This window comes from Aulostomus chinensis, chromosome 14 (assembly GCF_037954235.1).
Source record: "Aulostomus chinensis isolate RoL2024-O1b breed Wild chromosome 14, RoL_Achi_v1.0, whole genome shotgun sequence".
In the NCBI taxonomy this organism is placed as follows: domain Eukaryota; kingdom Metazoa; phylum Chordata; class Actinopteri; order Syngnathiformes; family Aulostomidae; genus Aulostomus; species Aulostomus chinensis.
Genome location: NC_141333.1, coordinates 15,966,464 through 15,981,788, shown reverse-complemented (window position 1 = coordinate 15,981,788; position 15,325 = coordinate 15,966,464). Strand labels below are relative to the sequence as shown.

At 42.4% G+C, this 15,325-nt stretch overlaps 1 protein-coding gene across 2 annotated transcripts in view; it reads right to left on the bottom strand.

Annotated features, from left to right (window-relative positions):
- Window positions 1-104: 104 nt before the first annotated feature.
- atf6 (activating transcription factor 6) overlaps window positions 105-15,325 on the bottom strand; it is a 33,124-nt gene continuing 17,903 nt past the window's right edge. The window contains exons 14-16 of one of the 2 annotated variants that reach the window (XM_086223354.1): window positions 14,777-14,888; window positions 9,983-10,067; window positions 105-1,134 (exon numbers count right to left, since the gene is read on the bottom strand). In XM_086223354.1, the coding sequence (XP_086079480.1) occupies window positions 941-1,134; window positions 9,983-10,067; window positions 14,777-14,888 (391 nt within the window). In that variant the 3' untranslated portion in view covers window positions 105-940. Of the gene's footprint in view, window positions 1,135-6,836; window positions 7,279-9,982; window positions 10,068-14,776; window positions 14,889-15,325 lie in introns of those variants that run through there. The other variant, XM_086223355.1, reaches the window with a different exon arrangement.

Genomic DNA, 15,325 nt, shown 5'->3' with positions numbered 1-15,325 from the left:
CTAACTCCATTACACAGTGTTGTTCTTTTAGGGGGATTTAAATTATAAAAAAAAGACAAATGCAAAAACAAAAAGTGCTGTTCAGCCTGGGGATGGAGATGTACTTGTATTTTTTTTTTTTTTTAAACCAGCTTTAAAAAATGTTTCATCCCAACCATTACAAATGCACCTTGCCTCCCTACCCAAAATTACAAATTTGATGTACAATAATCTTTTACAGGAAAACACACAAACATTGAAAATTGAACAGAACGGAAAAAGTTCTTCATTACAGACTGCATCACACCACAGCTGACCAGATGTAGTTGCACTTAATAAGAGTTGATATAAATATTAACAACATATGGAGGGACAGTGTCAAGACTAGGGGGGAAAAAAAGGAAACTCAAATTCTTCATCAATACCATGTACCTGAGGACTGTACAAAAATGAAGATAGTGGTTAGAGTAACCAGCTCCTACCAGTCACATGACTTCCTGAGTTGACCGCATGCCTTTACTGCAGTGAGTCATTAATTTGGCATTTCAGACGTGAAGTAAACGGGGAAGGTTTCATTAGGAAAGCGCTCATTTACGGTGTAATCTTAGCTAAATTAGATTCTAAGTCACTTATTTCTGTTTTGAAAGAATAAATCCGAGGTGTATTATCATTGTTTTCTGTGCCAGAAATTCTGAACCAAAAGTGGACGTGAGGAGAGCTGCTCTGGAGTCAAAGGTATTTGTGTTATGACGGGGTGATTCAGGGTTCAGTGTTCTGCCCCCTGCTGATAAGCAATTACCTTTATGTGGGGGCGTCTGAGGTTACGTGGGGAAGCTCCCACACCAGGGGCTGGCTTGGACCCCGCCACACACACAAAAGCTTCAGATATCAGACCTGTGGCTGACCATCTGAGCTGGCTGGACATCCTCTGAAATGGGAGGAGTTCTGAATGTGAGCGATGTTAAGCAGAGTCCATCAGCACGCCGACAGGAGGGCCAGCCTGGTTGTCGGTCCGGTGTTGATAAAAGGTGTCTGTGCGGTTGGCCCGGAATAACGGCGGGATAGAGGAAGACCTGATGTGGAGGATCCTGGTGTCGGTTACTTCGCAGTCAATCTGCATCATCACCTCGAACTTTTTGTCCTGTATGATGCTGTCTGTAGCAACAGAAGAAGAGGCACATCAGTCCAGACATTAGTTACATCAGTTTCAATATCATCATCACTACTTGCAGGTCTTCTCATCATTTGATAGAAGGAAGTATTTCAGGGGTGTAAAGGAATATTGTTGGAGGCCGCTGGGGGCTCAGTCACAGATGAAGTCTGGAGGTGACTCATCCGCTGGTTTTCTCCTACGTACACCGAAACAAAGCGACGCTAAACAAGAGCAGAACAAGCAAGTTTAAGAGAGGAAAACAAGAATGTGTGGGAGAGAGGCTGATCTCTGATGATGGTTCAAGATCCTTCGGGCCTGTTGGCTCATTCGGAGAAGAAGAGAAGAGTGCTGACTCATCAAAGATAAATAGGAGCCCAATTTGAAGGGTTTATAGCCCACGCTCTGAGTGTCCAATCCATTCAAGTTAGTTAAAGGATGCAAAATCTGGGCACGTAGGGGGTGTAATTAGTTTCAAATTTTAAAACGCAATTGTGTTTTGGGCACAACATGAATAAAGACTGTCATCTCTCATACTTTTGAAAGCCAGGTGTGCCTCCACATCAGCACATCGATGTGAAGATGGACTCGGCGAGTTGTTTTCTTTCTGCCCCGTCAGTTTTAGAACGACAGGCTTTGTTGTTGTTGTTGTTGTTGTTGTTGTTGTTGTTTGGCTGTTTCACTGCCTCGCGATATTTGCTGCAGGGACATTAGTGCATGTATGGAAACGTTTACAATACTGAAAGCATCCTCTTTAATCTCGAAAGTAAATCATTAAAGAAACAATACACCAGTAGAGTACACAATAAAGACCTGGCTTGCTGTGCCTCGAGTGTAAATACACACAGGGTCTCTGTTAATGAGAAGATACACTTCTCAATTTACATTTGTTTGTCTTGTTATCAAACAAGTTAAAGACAGCTTTGTTTGGAGGCTCCACGGACCTGAAAGCGTGCGAGCAGACCATCCACGGGACTGAAGCTCCCTGAGGTGACGCAGGTGGGATACACAGCATTAACTTTTACATTTTACTGTTTTTAGTTGTGATCTTTTACATGTTTGTGCTGCATCCCTGCGTGTAAAACAATCAGAATGTACCGGCATCGTGCACCCGCCAGATGTTGCACCACTGACGCAGACCTGGTTTTTGTTGATCGACGGCATGCATGCTTTTCACCGGACCAAGATAGGAATGCGCCGGACCACGCCTCATTTAAAGACCAACACACACCCATGGGCACGCATATGGGTGTGTGTACATTTGCTCTTTAAACACGAGAAGTGCTGGTGTGAGTCTAGAAGTGATGCCGGGCCTGAGATAAGGCTCAATGTCACATGACCTACAAATAATAAATCTGGATTCATCTTTTGACTCGAGACCAACGTGAGCTGTTTGACCACAGGAGCTAAAACTTCATTTGGCCCGGGGGCATCACACGCTTTTAAAGTCCTTCGCAAGAAAAACCTGTTAACAGCACGTTGAGGGCTCTTCTCCAGTATATTTACATTAACAGACTCGGCTCCCTTTCTGCCATGCAGGACACTGACAGCATTCCCCAAATGGTGCACACAAGCTAAACACACCAAAGTCTGCTTTAGTGCACTCTTATATGATCCAGAATGGAGCTGTGGATGTCTTTAAAATGCCTGAGTGTGCTGCAAGTTGTTTAAAAGCTGCAGCAGTTTTCCAGACACCTGTGCAAGACATCAGTTTCTTCCGCTTCAATGCATCTTAAGTGGAAACCTATGGAAATGCTGTGGCCAGTTCATCAGATTGTGTGAGCGGCTGTATAACGGCTTCCTCTGCAGCCTGGAAGATTCCACGGATGTTGATATCATTAGATGGATAGAAGACGTAATGCTGAGTATGACTTCATCTACAGTCAAACTTCCTCTTTAGCACCTGCAGTGAAACTGGACTTTCTCAGCAGACGACTCTGGAAGAGATTTCCGTCACGCCATCTAGAAGTCCACTTCTGTACAGCTGGAAGAGTTCCACCCTGTGCGTCTCAGTATAGCTCGATAAGATCGCAAATTGTTATTTTTTGGCTCACAGTTCAAGGTCTTGTCATGACTGCACGGCTGAGCATTTGGACTCTGTTCCGCAGATCGTAAAGTGCTGCGACGTCACAACTACTTCCCTGACATCGGTCCTTTTACAAATACAAACGGCAACAGAAAACCCTCACAGAGTGGAGATGTTATTTGAAGTGCTGTACAAGAAATAGCAGATGATTAAGGGAGAACACGTGAAGCAAATGAAAAATATTTGAAACAAAAGAGTTGAAATCGGATGTAAAGGAATCAACAAAAAAATAGCAGAGGACAAAAAGAACACTTTAACTTAGTTTAAGAAACATTTGGGGAAAGTCCAAGTTCCAGCCTAATGACTAAACGCCAGTTCATCTTATGTTGTGTTTGAACTCTGGCACCACCAGCTGGCTTGTCCCTGCACCTCTAGAGTCCAGTTCACATTCATGATTCCTAACGAAACAGTTTGCCTTTTTTGCACTTGGATATCTGACTCCGCGCAACTGCTTCAGACGCGCCGCGGCGACCAAAACAAGCAGTTTTGTTGCGGATCACCGGTTTGAATTTGGCTTCCACCTGCAGTCTCACCCTCGGCCAACATATCTCTGACAACCTTTTTGTTTTATTCTTAGCAGAGGTTTTTTGTTTGTTTTTTCCGCCTGAATCAGCGGGTAGCTATTTTCAGTGATTTTTCAGACCCTGATACACAAACAGCAAGTGGAGAAATGTCCTGATAGCGACTGTAGAGGAGCATTTTGCTGCCAATGAGAGTTTTCCTTCGGGAGTTGTCCGACACCTAAATGGAGCTAAAAGTGACAATAGGACTGACTGTACATTAGCCAGGTGGTGACAAGACTAATATACTAGAGCTAATGCTGCCGGGAGGCTGTTGAGACTTCATGTTTTGTTCCCACTTCACGAGATTACTGGAACCTGTCATTATTTTAAAAGTGCCCATTCATTACGATGATTACACTGTAATTTGTGGGTCGTAATCTAAAGAATAATCCGACCCTTCTTTTGATTCCTCACACATACATACACACACACACATCCATCTTTTGCCACGTTAAACTAATGGTCTGAATCCTATTCCGTTTACTGCTTCCAGAGAGTGTGTCTCAGGAGGACGACATCTGCCAGACTGACACAAAGTCAGACGTGTTCACGAGGGATGCTTTTGCTTTTAATTTTCAGACACAACTTATTTTGAGAGAAACAGCTCATTTTGAACTGAAACATTCTCGGGCTGTGCAATTGATACTTGAGACCCTAGTACCGATATATCCCAATATATCGTGGTCAACTAGGATCGTGACCCACGTATGTTTATGGGTGCACATTTTTTGGAACATTCTGCCACAAACTGCTAAAACTAGAGATCAGCAAAGAAATATTGCACGCAACATGAGAAAACAGGGCAAGAAAAACTTTATAAGGAGAAAACTAGATCTCTGATGCACTCCGTTGATTTTTGTTGCAGAAAGGCTGGGGAGGGATTCTCATCTGAGTTGGTCGGAGGAAAACTACCACTGTGTTTCACAGTACTTGAGGGGATGTTCTGTTTGGATTAGCCGGGTAGGAAAATCTGACCCCAACTCTTTCGGTGGTGTGGAGTGCTACCTTGAACCCCCAGTAAAAGCTGCCCGTTAGCTACGGAGCGCACGTACAATCTCAGACAAGTATAAATAGACTAAGAGTGCGTCTCCCACGGTCGATCCACCTGTAAATGATGTCATCTCTGAAACATTCCTCTCCTCCAAACATGTCACTTCTACTTGATTGAGCTACTTTCAAATTCAGAGGATCATTAAATAAACACAGCCGTCACTCCTTATAAGGAGCCACTGCTCAGGTTTTCAGAGAGAATCAAGCAGGTCAAGGTCAAGTAACTTTACCAGAGCCTCTGAACCATGGAGCGAAACAGACCACGGCGTACATCAAAGTCTCCATCATCAATGTTCAGCTGCAGACCAAGACAGACCTCGAGATCCCTCCAGATTAGCAGAAACCCTCCACCCCCTCCAGATGAAAACCATTTAGTGACTGGAGAAGGAAGGCATTCACAGAGCAGCAACAGGGAGCTGGAAAGAATTATTCTCCACTGTGGAGCAATCGCGCTCCAGGGAGAGGACAGCGTGTCTGCTTTTCTTAGGGTCTCACCCAGCTGAGTGTGTACATTTGCACTCAATCACTTCATAGTTTCTAACAGCAAAGTATAATATATAGTGCTACTTGACAGCAGTCATCTGTGTGACACTTGGGGTGTTCGGGGGGGTGGGGGTGGGGATCACGGGGGTGTTGTGCTACTAGAGAATGACCACCAGTCTTAGCTTTGTGGTATCTGGAACTGAAGCTTCTCTGTATTTCTGTGCAAAAATGGTGTTGTTTGACTTTCTGTCCCAGCAGCACGGGGTGAGACGCTAAACTAACGGCTCCATAACAGCTCACCGGGAGACAATGTCAGCGGCTGAGCACCGACCAACTCACTATACAGCTTTAGAAATATTACCAGACGAAGAAAATGCGGCAATATCACTCTTCATGCATGTGACTAGCGATATGCACATCATGTAGGTGCAATGCTAAAATGTGACCTGAGGGCGGTGCACAGAGGGTCAAATTTAGGAATGTACAACACTACTGGTTCGTATCAGCAGATACGGGTCATCTTTTGAATATATTTTATTGGCCCGATGGCCGATATTTACACGTGCCCAGCAAATCAAGATTCGTTTCTTCATTTTTGCTTTTTTTTTTTTTTTTTTTTGTCAAAGCAACGATGAGCTTTTCCAAATGTTTTGGAAATAAAAAGGAGTTACTGTTTGGGGTTCAACTTGCTCCTGAGGGTGTTTTTAAGCATGAACTGAATTTTAATATATATACGTACTTGTTTTTGTACTGAACAAGTTCAAATCAGCTATCGGCTAAATCAGCTGTAAAATATCAGTACATCAGATATTGGCAAAAAAATATATATAATGCAATATTGCACATCCCTAATGAATTTGTCGTGCCTGTACATTTTTAATAAGAATATTGCTGCTCCACAATCAGCGAAATGTATCTAGACGGACAAAATCATTTATTTTGATCTCACAATGTGGATCATAATATACATGCGGAGCAACATTCCCAGTTTATACTGCTCCGCCAGCTGCCGGCAGCCAGTTCCTTTACTCTCTCTTTCCACATATGACACATCAGCTAAAGTTCTACAAGGTCTTTACTCTCCTACGGAACTGTCTTTAACTTACAGTTATCAAGTCCAGTTTGTTTCCAGTTCTTTTTTTTCTCCCCACAGGCTGTTGCTAATGACACGCGGGCTCCTTAAAGCTGTTGTAGTTTACACACTTCATGACTGAGCAGCAACAGGACAAAGGTTCACTCAACTCAAGTTCATTCAGCAGGAGGAGTCTGGACTCCATATTAAACAGGATCTGTTGGTAAAGCCTTAATGGCACCTAAAGAGCTTTAAATTCACTCACATATTCTTACACTGTTCACTGCTAACCAGGAAGAATGTGGGTCCCAACAGGGACATTTCAACATGGAGTCTGGATGGGCTGGGGATCACACCAGAAACCCTCGGGTTGCATCATAGCTTTCAACAGCTCACAGCGGTTCTGGTGCCTATTAAGAAACACTGAGCGAATACTGATTTGTCTCTAATCAGGGGTTTTTGACTGTGAGCTCCCAAAACTGTCGGCTGGTAGCGAATTAGGGTTAAAAATCATGTGGTGTGAAGAAGATTCAGCTAAACCATAAGATACAAAGACACTCGCTCAACACGCTCAGGAAAGAATTAGCGGTAAAAGTATAGAGGGAGAGATTGTTTTGATTTTGCGGCCGACTGCACGCATCCATGACAGACTGAACAAATCCAAGAGCCTCTTCTTGAGCTGAGGAGAAGCTGTCCAAACCCTTCCATCTCTCCCTGAATGCCAGCTTTGTTTGGTCATTTCAACAATTAGCTGAAAAGGAGGTTTTGGATTTCACTATTTACTGCTATTTCAATAGGCTATCTGACCGGCACGGACCTTAACATTCCTCCGTGACAAGACCAACCAAGAACAATGTTTACCTTCATCAATCTTCATCCTCAACACACCCCTTGCCTGTTAAAAAAAAAAAAAAATTATTTCCCAATGGTCATGTCTTCCCTGCTGAGTAATAGGATCATATTTCACTGACTCATTCCTCTCAGAGCTGCTTAAAAAAAAAAAAAACCCTAATAAAAACTGTTGCTGGTCTTCTGCCACACACAGACAGGGAGAAGATAGCTGAGAAACAAGGGGATCTGTGATACGAAACTAAAGTGGAGCCAACAACAACAGGCTGACTTCCTAGCCGCTTACAGCATATATAAACACCATCCCTCTTGTGCAGGTTTCCTTTCAGCTCAGTGTTCCTCAGGCTGGGTCAAAACCCAAACCTCCTCCTAATGAACTAAGCAGTATTTGGACAAAGACAACTACTTTCCACTGAGTTCTCTAATGACCTGCTTTTGAAATCCTGCATAGATAATCCAGCAGATCAAAAGGACCATGAAGGAGAATTGGATGAGCTCATGGAAATTAAGAACATGTGATTCATATAAAACAATATGACAACCAAATGGCCATCACATGTTCAAGATACCAGCTCAGTTTGTCACGCATTTGTTTTTGAGAGCAGGTGGTCAAATGACTGATTGATTCATCTCAACACACACACACACACACAGACACACACACACACCCTTGTATTTATATCTTTGTAAAGACTTTCATTGACGTAATACATTCCCTAGCCCCTCACCCTAAACCTATCCATCTCAACTGACTGCCTGACCCGAACCTTGACCCTAAACCTAACCCGAACCTAAATCTAACCTTGACCCTGAAACCAAGTCTTGACCCTCCAACGGCCCTTGAAGTGGTGAGGACCAGCTAAAATGTCCTCACTCTGTTGGTTAAATGCGTATTCTAGTCCTTAAGATGTAGCAAGTACAAGAACACAGACAGACAGACAGACAGACACACACACACACACACACACACACACACAGACACACACACACACACACCGCAACCAAATGATTGTGAACCACACGAGCAATCTGAGGAGTAACTGTGGTGATGAGGCAGATGCGCATCATATACAACAATGACAGAACACGGTTTGTCTGGTGCACCAAAGCTAAAGTACTTGAATTTGTTTTGGATCAGTCAGACACTTTGAAATCCTGTAAAAAAAAAAATGTGTAAAAAAAAAAAAGAAGAGGTAAAATCATATGATACAGGGAGGGGAAAACTCACAAACCGAATAAGTACCACTGCAAGTCGCCTGAAAATTGGGAGATAACTTCTGAATCTTCAACGTTTAAATGAAATGAAACCTGCAGGACTTATGGAACTCAAATGAGCATCCCTTACATTCAAGTCCTGGGCAAATGAACTCACAAATGCTAATGAAGTCCATTCCCGCCAGCTTAAACTTGATCTTAGAGTATATGGAGTTTGTTTTTACGTGGGGACATTCTTGAGCTGCTGGGGCGATGCATGCAGTGCAAGCTCTGTGGGCAGAAAATCTCCGCTAATGTCAAGAAATGACTGAATGGTGTGGTTCTTATAGATGTTGTGAAACCAAACCAAACAAATTCTCATCGTCCCACAAGTCTTTTCGCAGGTGTTGCGTGATCGTTAAAGCCATTCATCCCCCGTCATACAGGCGAAGGAGGTGACAACGGCTGACGCGATGGCTTGAGGTTAGCCGCCTGCTCACTAAGTGTTGTAATAAGAGAGCGAGTCATAACGCGGGGGTTGTGATGCTCAAACCAATTCATGGAAAGTCAGAAAAGGCTACGGTGGAGCCTAAGTTAGCGTATGGTGATGGCAGTTTGTAGTTTGGGGAAAAGTGCCACATTATATCTTTCCGGTCAGCTGTTGTGAGTTTTATGTTCGTTACTCCATCGCTCCCAGAGGAGATGATCTTGGAGTGTGTGAAACCCTCTCACTACAGGATCGTACGGGCAGATCATCAGCGTCGAACACCCTCACGATTGTTGGGATGGGCAAAGCCTTGCTTGCAGGTGGCAAAACTACACAAGTTCCACTTCCTTTACCTGTAGGGGTTGAACTTTGTCCTGGGGGTGACAGGCTCAGTGGATGGAGTGCTTTGGTAGGTACAAGATGGTTATAGAGACAATATCTGAGGTGATGAATAAAGGTTACAGCCGAACAGTTTTTGGGGATAGCGCAGAGGTATTTTTTTTAAACAAAATTATATTATTTCAAATATTATTTCTTAAACTAATACTTCTAATATATACAACATTTCAGGGCAAGCATCTGCTAAATTATTCCCAGAGAGGTCTGAAAACCCCAAGGCCAAAAGGGAATGAAAACATTGAAAAAGCCATTTTTTTTATGTTTGTGTCTGTGTGTGGTTTGGACTGTGGCTGTACAGCCACGTCGCAGCACTGCTCGACGCAACTGGGTATATAATCAGAGGCTGAGCTGCTCAGGATTCTACTATCGAGACACCAGATGTAAGAATTTCATGGAAAGAGGAATCTATAAAAGAGAGCTCATTCAAGTCATCAGGCAACATTTTAAATCCAATAAAGTAGAAAATATGAGCAAGAATACAAAAAAAAAAAACAAAATATCATCTTTATCACTCTAAAAGACTCAACTTTGGTCATTATTGCTTTTTTCCCCCCACTAGTGTCTTGTAATGTTCGAGCAGTGCATTCTTGTGGGATTCGGTCTCTGCTTGTCTCTCTGAACTGCTGCAGTGATCAACCTCCCAGATGTGTGTCTGTGCTGAGGATCTTACCATTTATGTTCATGGCTGGCAACACCACAGACATCTTGGGGCGACTTCCCTTGTTGTGGTTGGTTGCAGGAAGTAGAAGGTGATCCTGAGAACATAAAGGAGAAGAGAGGATTATCAAAAAGGAAAAAAGAAAAAAAAAACTTATTTGGGAGCAAATAAAAAGGTTGATTTTGTTCATTCGTCAAACAGTCATCGAGACATAAAAAAACAAAACAAAAAAAACTGAGCAGAAGAACCACCGAACTGAAGCTTTTCCGAGTTTTTCCCAGACGCACCCCATCATCCAAACATTTTCTTCTTTTTGAAATTTTCCCTGTATTAAATCCACCAGATGTTTGAAATAAAAATATCTTTAACCAACTGATTACTTCAGTTAATGAAGCTGTAAATAACAGGTATTGAGCATGTGAGTAGTTAATGAGATGTAATCGGAGCACATCCACAGAATTAGCTACAGTGGAGTGGAGTGGGCAAACATGTGATGTACACACACACACACACAAACACACACACACACACACACACACACACACACACACACACACACACACACACACTGTAACAGTGGTGTTGATCCTCATCTCCAATTACAGATCCAAAAAGTAGGACTTTACTTGTTAAACTGAGGTAATTTGAACACTGGAGACTGGAATCCTCCAGTATCTGTCGATCTATTGCCCATTGAGGACAGTAAACCAACAGATGAGCCAAAGCAGTAAAAAGAAAGTATCTCAACAAGCCCCCATACGTCAACAAAGGGATGGAAACCACATGTGGTAATTGCTACATGAAATCATTAGAGAAATTGTGAAGAAAAAAAAAAAAATCCCAACAACCCTGAGAATGAAATAGGATTTCAGAGGAGATTATTTTATCTTCTCTCTGTTTGCATGACAGTAAATACATCAAACCAGATTAAAATTAAGATGATAGGGCTCCAGAGACACTGTTGACTATTTAATCTTTATCACTAAAAGGACATTGTGCTTTCTAAGCTGAAACATGGTGTCAGGCTATTCCACTTAGCTTGCAAATCTCCTGGGTTTAAAGGGAATTAAGGGATAAAAGACGACACATTCATACTATATTTCAAATGCGATTTCTTCTTTTTGTTCCATCTTTTACAATTTCAAAACCACAAAAAAAAAAGGAGAAGAGTTTGGAGCGAAACTTTGAGCATTCACCACGGTCAAGACTCCCAGCTTGTAAACAGGTTTTTTTGTAGCACGCTAAAAGTCTTTCTTTTGGTTGTTTTGTTTTTGTTTTGTGAGCAGCGGCCACAGGCCCCATTGTTCCTTTGTGGTTTGCCTAGTTGTTGTGCTCCTATGCTGTTAATAAACAGCATTTTCTTTACCAAATCCATCTGGTTCATGTTGCTTCCCTTTCCCCTAGCCAGGCGCATTGTAACAACCAGTAAAACATAAATCCAGTGAATGATCAAACCCCCCCACCCCTTGCTGAAGAGGTTCTGACCCCTATCTCTCCTCCGCACATATATTTGCTCACTGCAGTCAAAACACTCTATTTTAACTTCATCGGTTCTCTTATTTCGAGACACATCAGGCTTGTGAAGTTGTTCTTTTGCAGAGAGGCAGGAGAGGTTTTCCTCTGATGACTCTGTCCTCTAGGTCGTACTTGCGTAGGTGCCTGCGCTCTACCGCACTCTACCTTTACCAAATCTTCCTGAGGGTCATTTACAGTCAAACGGGGGTTTTGCCTTTCAAAAAAATCTTATGTGCTGTTCTCTTAAAAATATTTATTGGCCTTTCCAGACGTAAAACTGTCCATTTGCATGTTCTCATCGCCTTCTAATCTTTTATTCTTTTGTGTTGTTTTTCTCAGGCAGCTACTTAGGAGCCAGTGACTACTGAGTGAAGGTATTTTTAAAGGAATGTGGCCTTTCCTGGCAGTGCCTCCGAAAAAGCCAGATCCCTAACCGGGACCTTGGTAAACCTTATCTATGAGCTCAGATCTTGGAGTGTCCAAACCTCTGCACTCCAGTTTCTTAAAATGGCACTGAAGTATTGTGCTGGCAGCTAAGAGGTAATTAGAAGAGCTTCTCATCCAGGTTTGGATATATGCTCGTAGCACTGAGGGGCCGTTAGGGAACGCCGCCGCCCCCCCGAGGGGAGTATTACATGCTCCGAATGAGAGGGTCTTAACTGTGCCTTTACACTGTTGGGAGGGTGGCAGGAGGTAAGAAAACATCTATTGCATTTCTGCTAATCATCAAGAGACTAACAGACTTGTCAAATAGCTGCAGCTGCCATGACAACAGGTGAATTTCCCTCAAAACTTAATGGATACGGTCCGCAGGGAGAGCGGACCAGTGTTTCCACCACCTCACATCAGCGGCCTCCTACATAAAGCTGCAGGTGCTTTAACCACAGAAAAAGTAAGGCAGGACTCCAGAATGACTGTAGAGAAAGAGCAGCTCCGTAATATGGTCTTGTTGAGAGTGGTGTTTTCCATCGCCTCATTTCACACTTAAACAAAGCCAACAATGCCAGCTTAAAGTAACCCTGACCTTGGTATGACCACTTCAGAGTAAGTCGAGAGACGGCGACTTCTGAAGACGGCAAATCATGTCTAGGATGTTCATGATGCATAAAAACAGTTTTGCTTAGGAGGACAATAGCCTGAATTGGGAGTGATAGGCTGTAAGATTGTAACAAATTCCAAATTTAATCCAGAACTTTGGCAGCGTTGTAACAACATCATACAATGTGGAAAATAACCAAAACAACCTCCAACCTCATTTTTTTTGTACAAACATGCACGCCCTGAAAGCCAGGAACCAAAATACAGGCATAAAAACTAACCAAGACGAGAAACTTGGTAAAGGTTTGTACGAATTCAAGAGGTCCCAATGATTAACCTGCCAGTCACCTACGCAGTCAGCATGGCCCAGGGTGTGACTGCTCTTCTGCAAGTCTGTGTTTGTCTTATTATACAATAATGCATCTTCAATCACGCTGATCCTCCCTCTTTTTAAACCCTGTATCAGTCCCAGAGTCAAGAAAAACAAAGAAGACAAAAGACGTTTTGAGGCTTTTTAATATTGCTTAAATATCAGTTTATTATTAGTGCTTATTTCTCAATATCATGTTATTAAAGACTCAACTTCAGGCCAGCTTGTAACTTGATCTTTTTAACAGGGGTATTTCATTATATTGAAATTCTTATGAAGCTTTTATTTTGGATAAACTATGTAACCTAACTGCTCACATGAAACAAAAGCTGCTAGGGATTGAAGGACAGCTATTTGACCCGAGAGACCCTTAACTCGGGAAACACCACTGTTGCTATTGTCCCAGTTGTCACCATGCCAACTCAGAGATGAAGCTTTGTTACTTGCTGAGGACGAGGGGTCCTGATCTTTGACCACACGCTTCATAAACACCCGCCCCGCTTAGTAGTCCCGAGGATTTAAGAGGTTAACAAAATCAAGAGTTATGTAGAGGCGCTGAGTGTGAGATGCCCCCTCTGTTCCAAGTGAACTTGGTTCAGACTTTTTGGAAAGTCAGGGATGTTTTCATGATAGAGGAACGGGTAACAAGGGACTGATATTCATCGGGCCGTTTGTTATCTAAATGAAGGAAATGTGTATTTTTTTGGCAGCGTACGGCGACAACAGATAAAACAGCAAAGCTCCTCGTGTTGAAGTGAACTTTCAAATGGGTAAAAAAAAAAAAAAAAAAAAATTCAACATGAAAAAGTTCTGTGTTGTTTGTTTAGCTCTGGAAAACACAATGTAATTTTGGGGGGATCATTAAATATCTTTAGGGAATTGAGTGTAGTACAGCAAAAAAATAAACACCAACTAATCAAAGAACCCTTAGTGAGTGTGTTGTCCAGGATTAATCACATCTAGAGAGAACATTAAAACCAGGCCCAGAGTCTCCAACGGGGAAATGGTCAAACAAATGCCGAGCAAACAGATGAACAACGACATAAAGTCACGGCTAAAAACCTAAAACATGGTCTTGATGATTGTAAATGGACCAAGGAAACAGGACTGGAAAGGGATAGTTACACCCTTAGGCGTGTGTTTTTCATCCCTCCCCTCACATTAAACAGACCGGTTACGCAGTATTTATGATTCATGCGTAAATCCATCTATACTGGAAGCAGCATGATGCAGTGTTTTTTAGCCTAAAATAACAGTTTCAACATCATTTTGATGGAACATGAACTTGAGAACAAGCTGTGCGTCCCTTTGCACATTGTAACTTCAGCTGACCGGACACAAAAGGCCTAAAAACTCTCACGTACTCAAAGCAATCTTGGAATTCTCAGAACCGAGAACATGACAGGTGAAAAAGAAAGAGGATTATTATGGAGGAAGGAAGTCAATAAGAGAACTCTTATCTAACTGCTTGCCACTTAGTTAGCTCGCCTTTAGCGACTTCATTCTAAGACACAGGCTACAAAACTGCTCTAGCATCAGTTAGCCTGGTAATGAAATCAACTATAAATACGCAGAAGTAAGTAGTAGTAAGTTAAAATATGTTTCTGTCACCCATGTTTGGAGAAAAAAAAACATGTTTTACATTAGAACAGGTTAAAAAAGCGCCGTGCTGACAATTTTTCCTATATTTCCCCACTTGGCATCAGAAGAGGTCACTGCTGCTGAGCTAAACTACAAATAGCTGCTTTCACTGGTCACCAGAAGAAGGAAATCTCACAACAGATGAAAAAAAAGCATGCTGAGTGGCCAAAATCCTTCATATTTTTTACTTCACGTGTGAAGTTTAACCGTCAGATTTTGTTCAGTGTTGTGTTGAAACTCACCCTGCGGAAGGACACTACGTAGAAAGTGTCGCCGCGACGATTGAGCTCATCAAAGAAGTCGCTATACGTGTGATGGGGTGCGTAGTAAACCTGCAGCTCACTGCCTGGGTTCCTGTTGAAGAAAGCAACAGAGACGCATATGAATAAAGTAGAACGGCATGAACACGAAGAGGATACAGAAACGGATGCAAGAATTCAATTAATATGGGCGTTTCAAAATGGACAATTTAGATCCTGATAGAATTTGATCACATTCATGCCTATGAAAGTCTTTAAGGGAAGGATTCTTATTTTTTCATTACAACGCTAGTTTTATTTGATACCGCCGACCATTAAACTGCAGGTTCACCTCAGTCAAGTCTACGGCTCGGTGACAGTGGGGGCTTCGCTGTGCCTGGGTGAACGGTACACATCACGTACACAGAGTGAAGGTCAAGCACATGAGAACGAAAAACCAAAAATAGAAAGAAAAAAACAAAACAATCCCTCTGACATGGTTTTAAAATGTTATACCTGATGTTGGACCAGCGGAACTGTAAACGTGTTTCT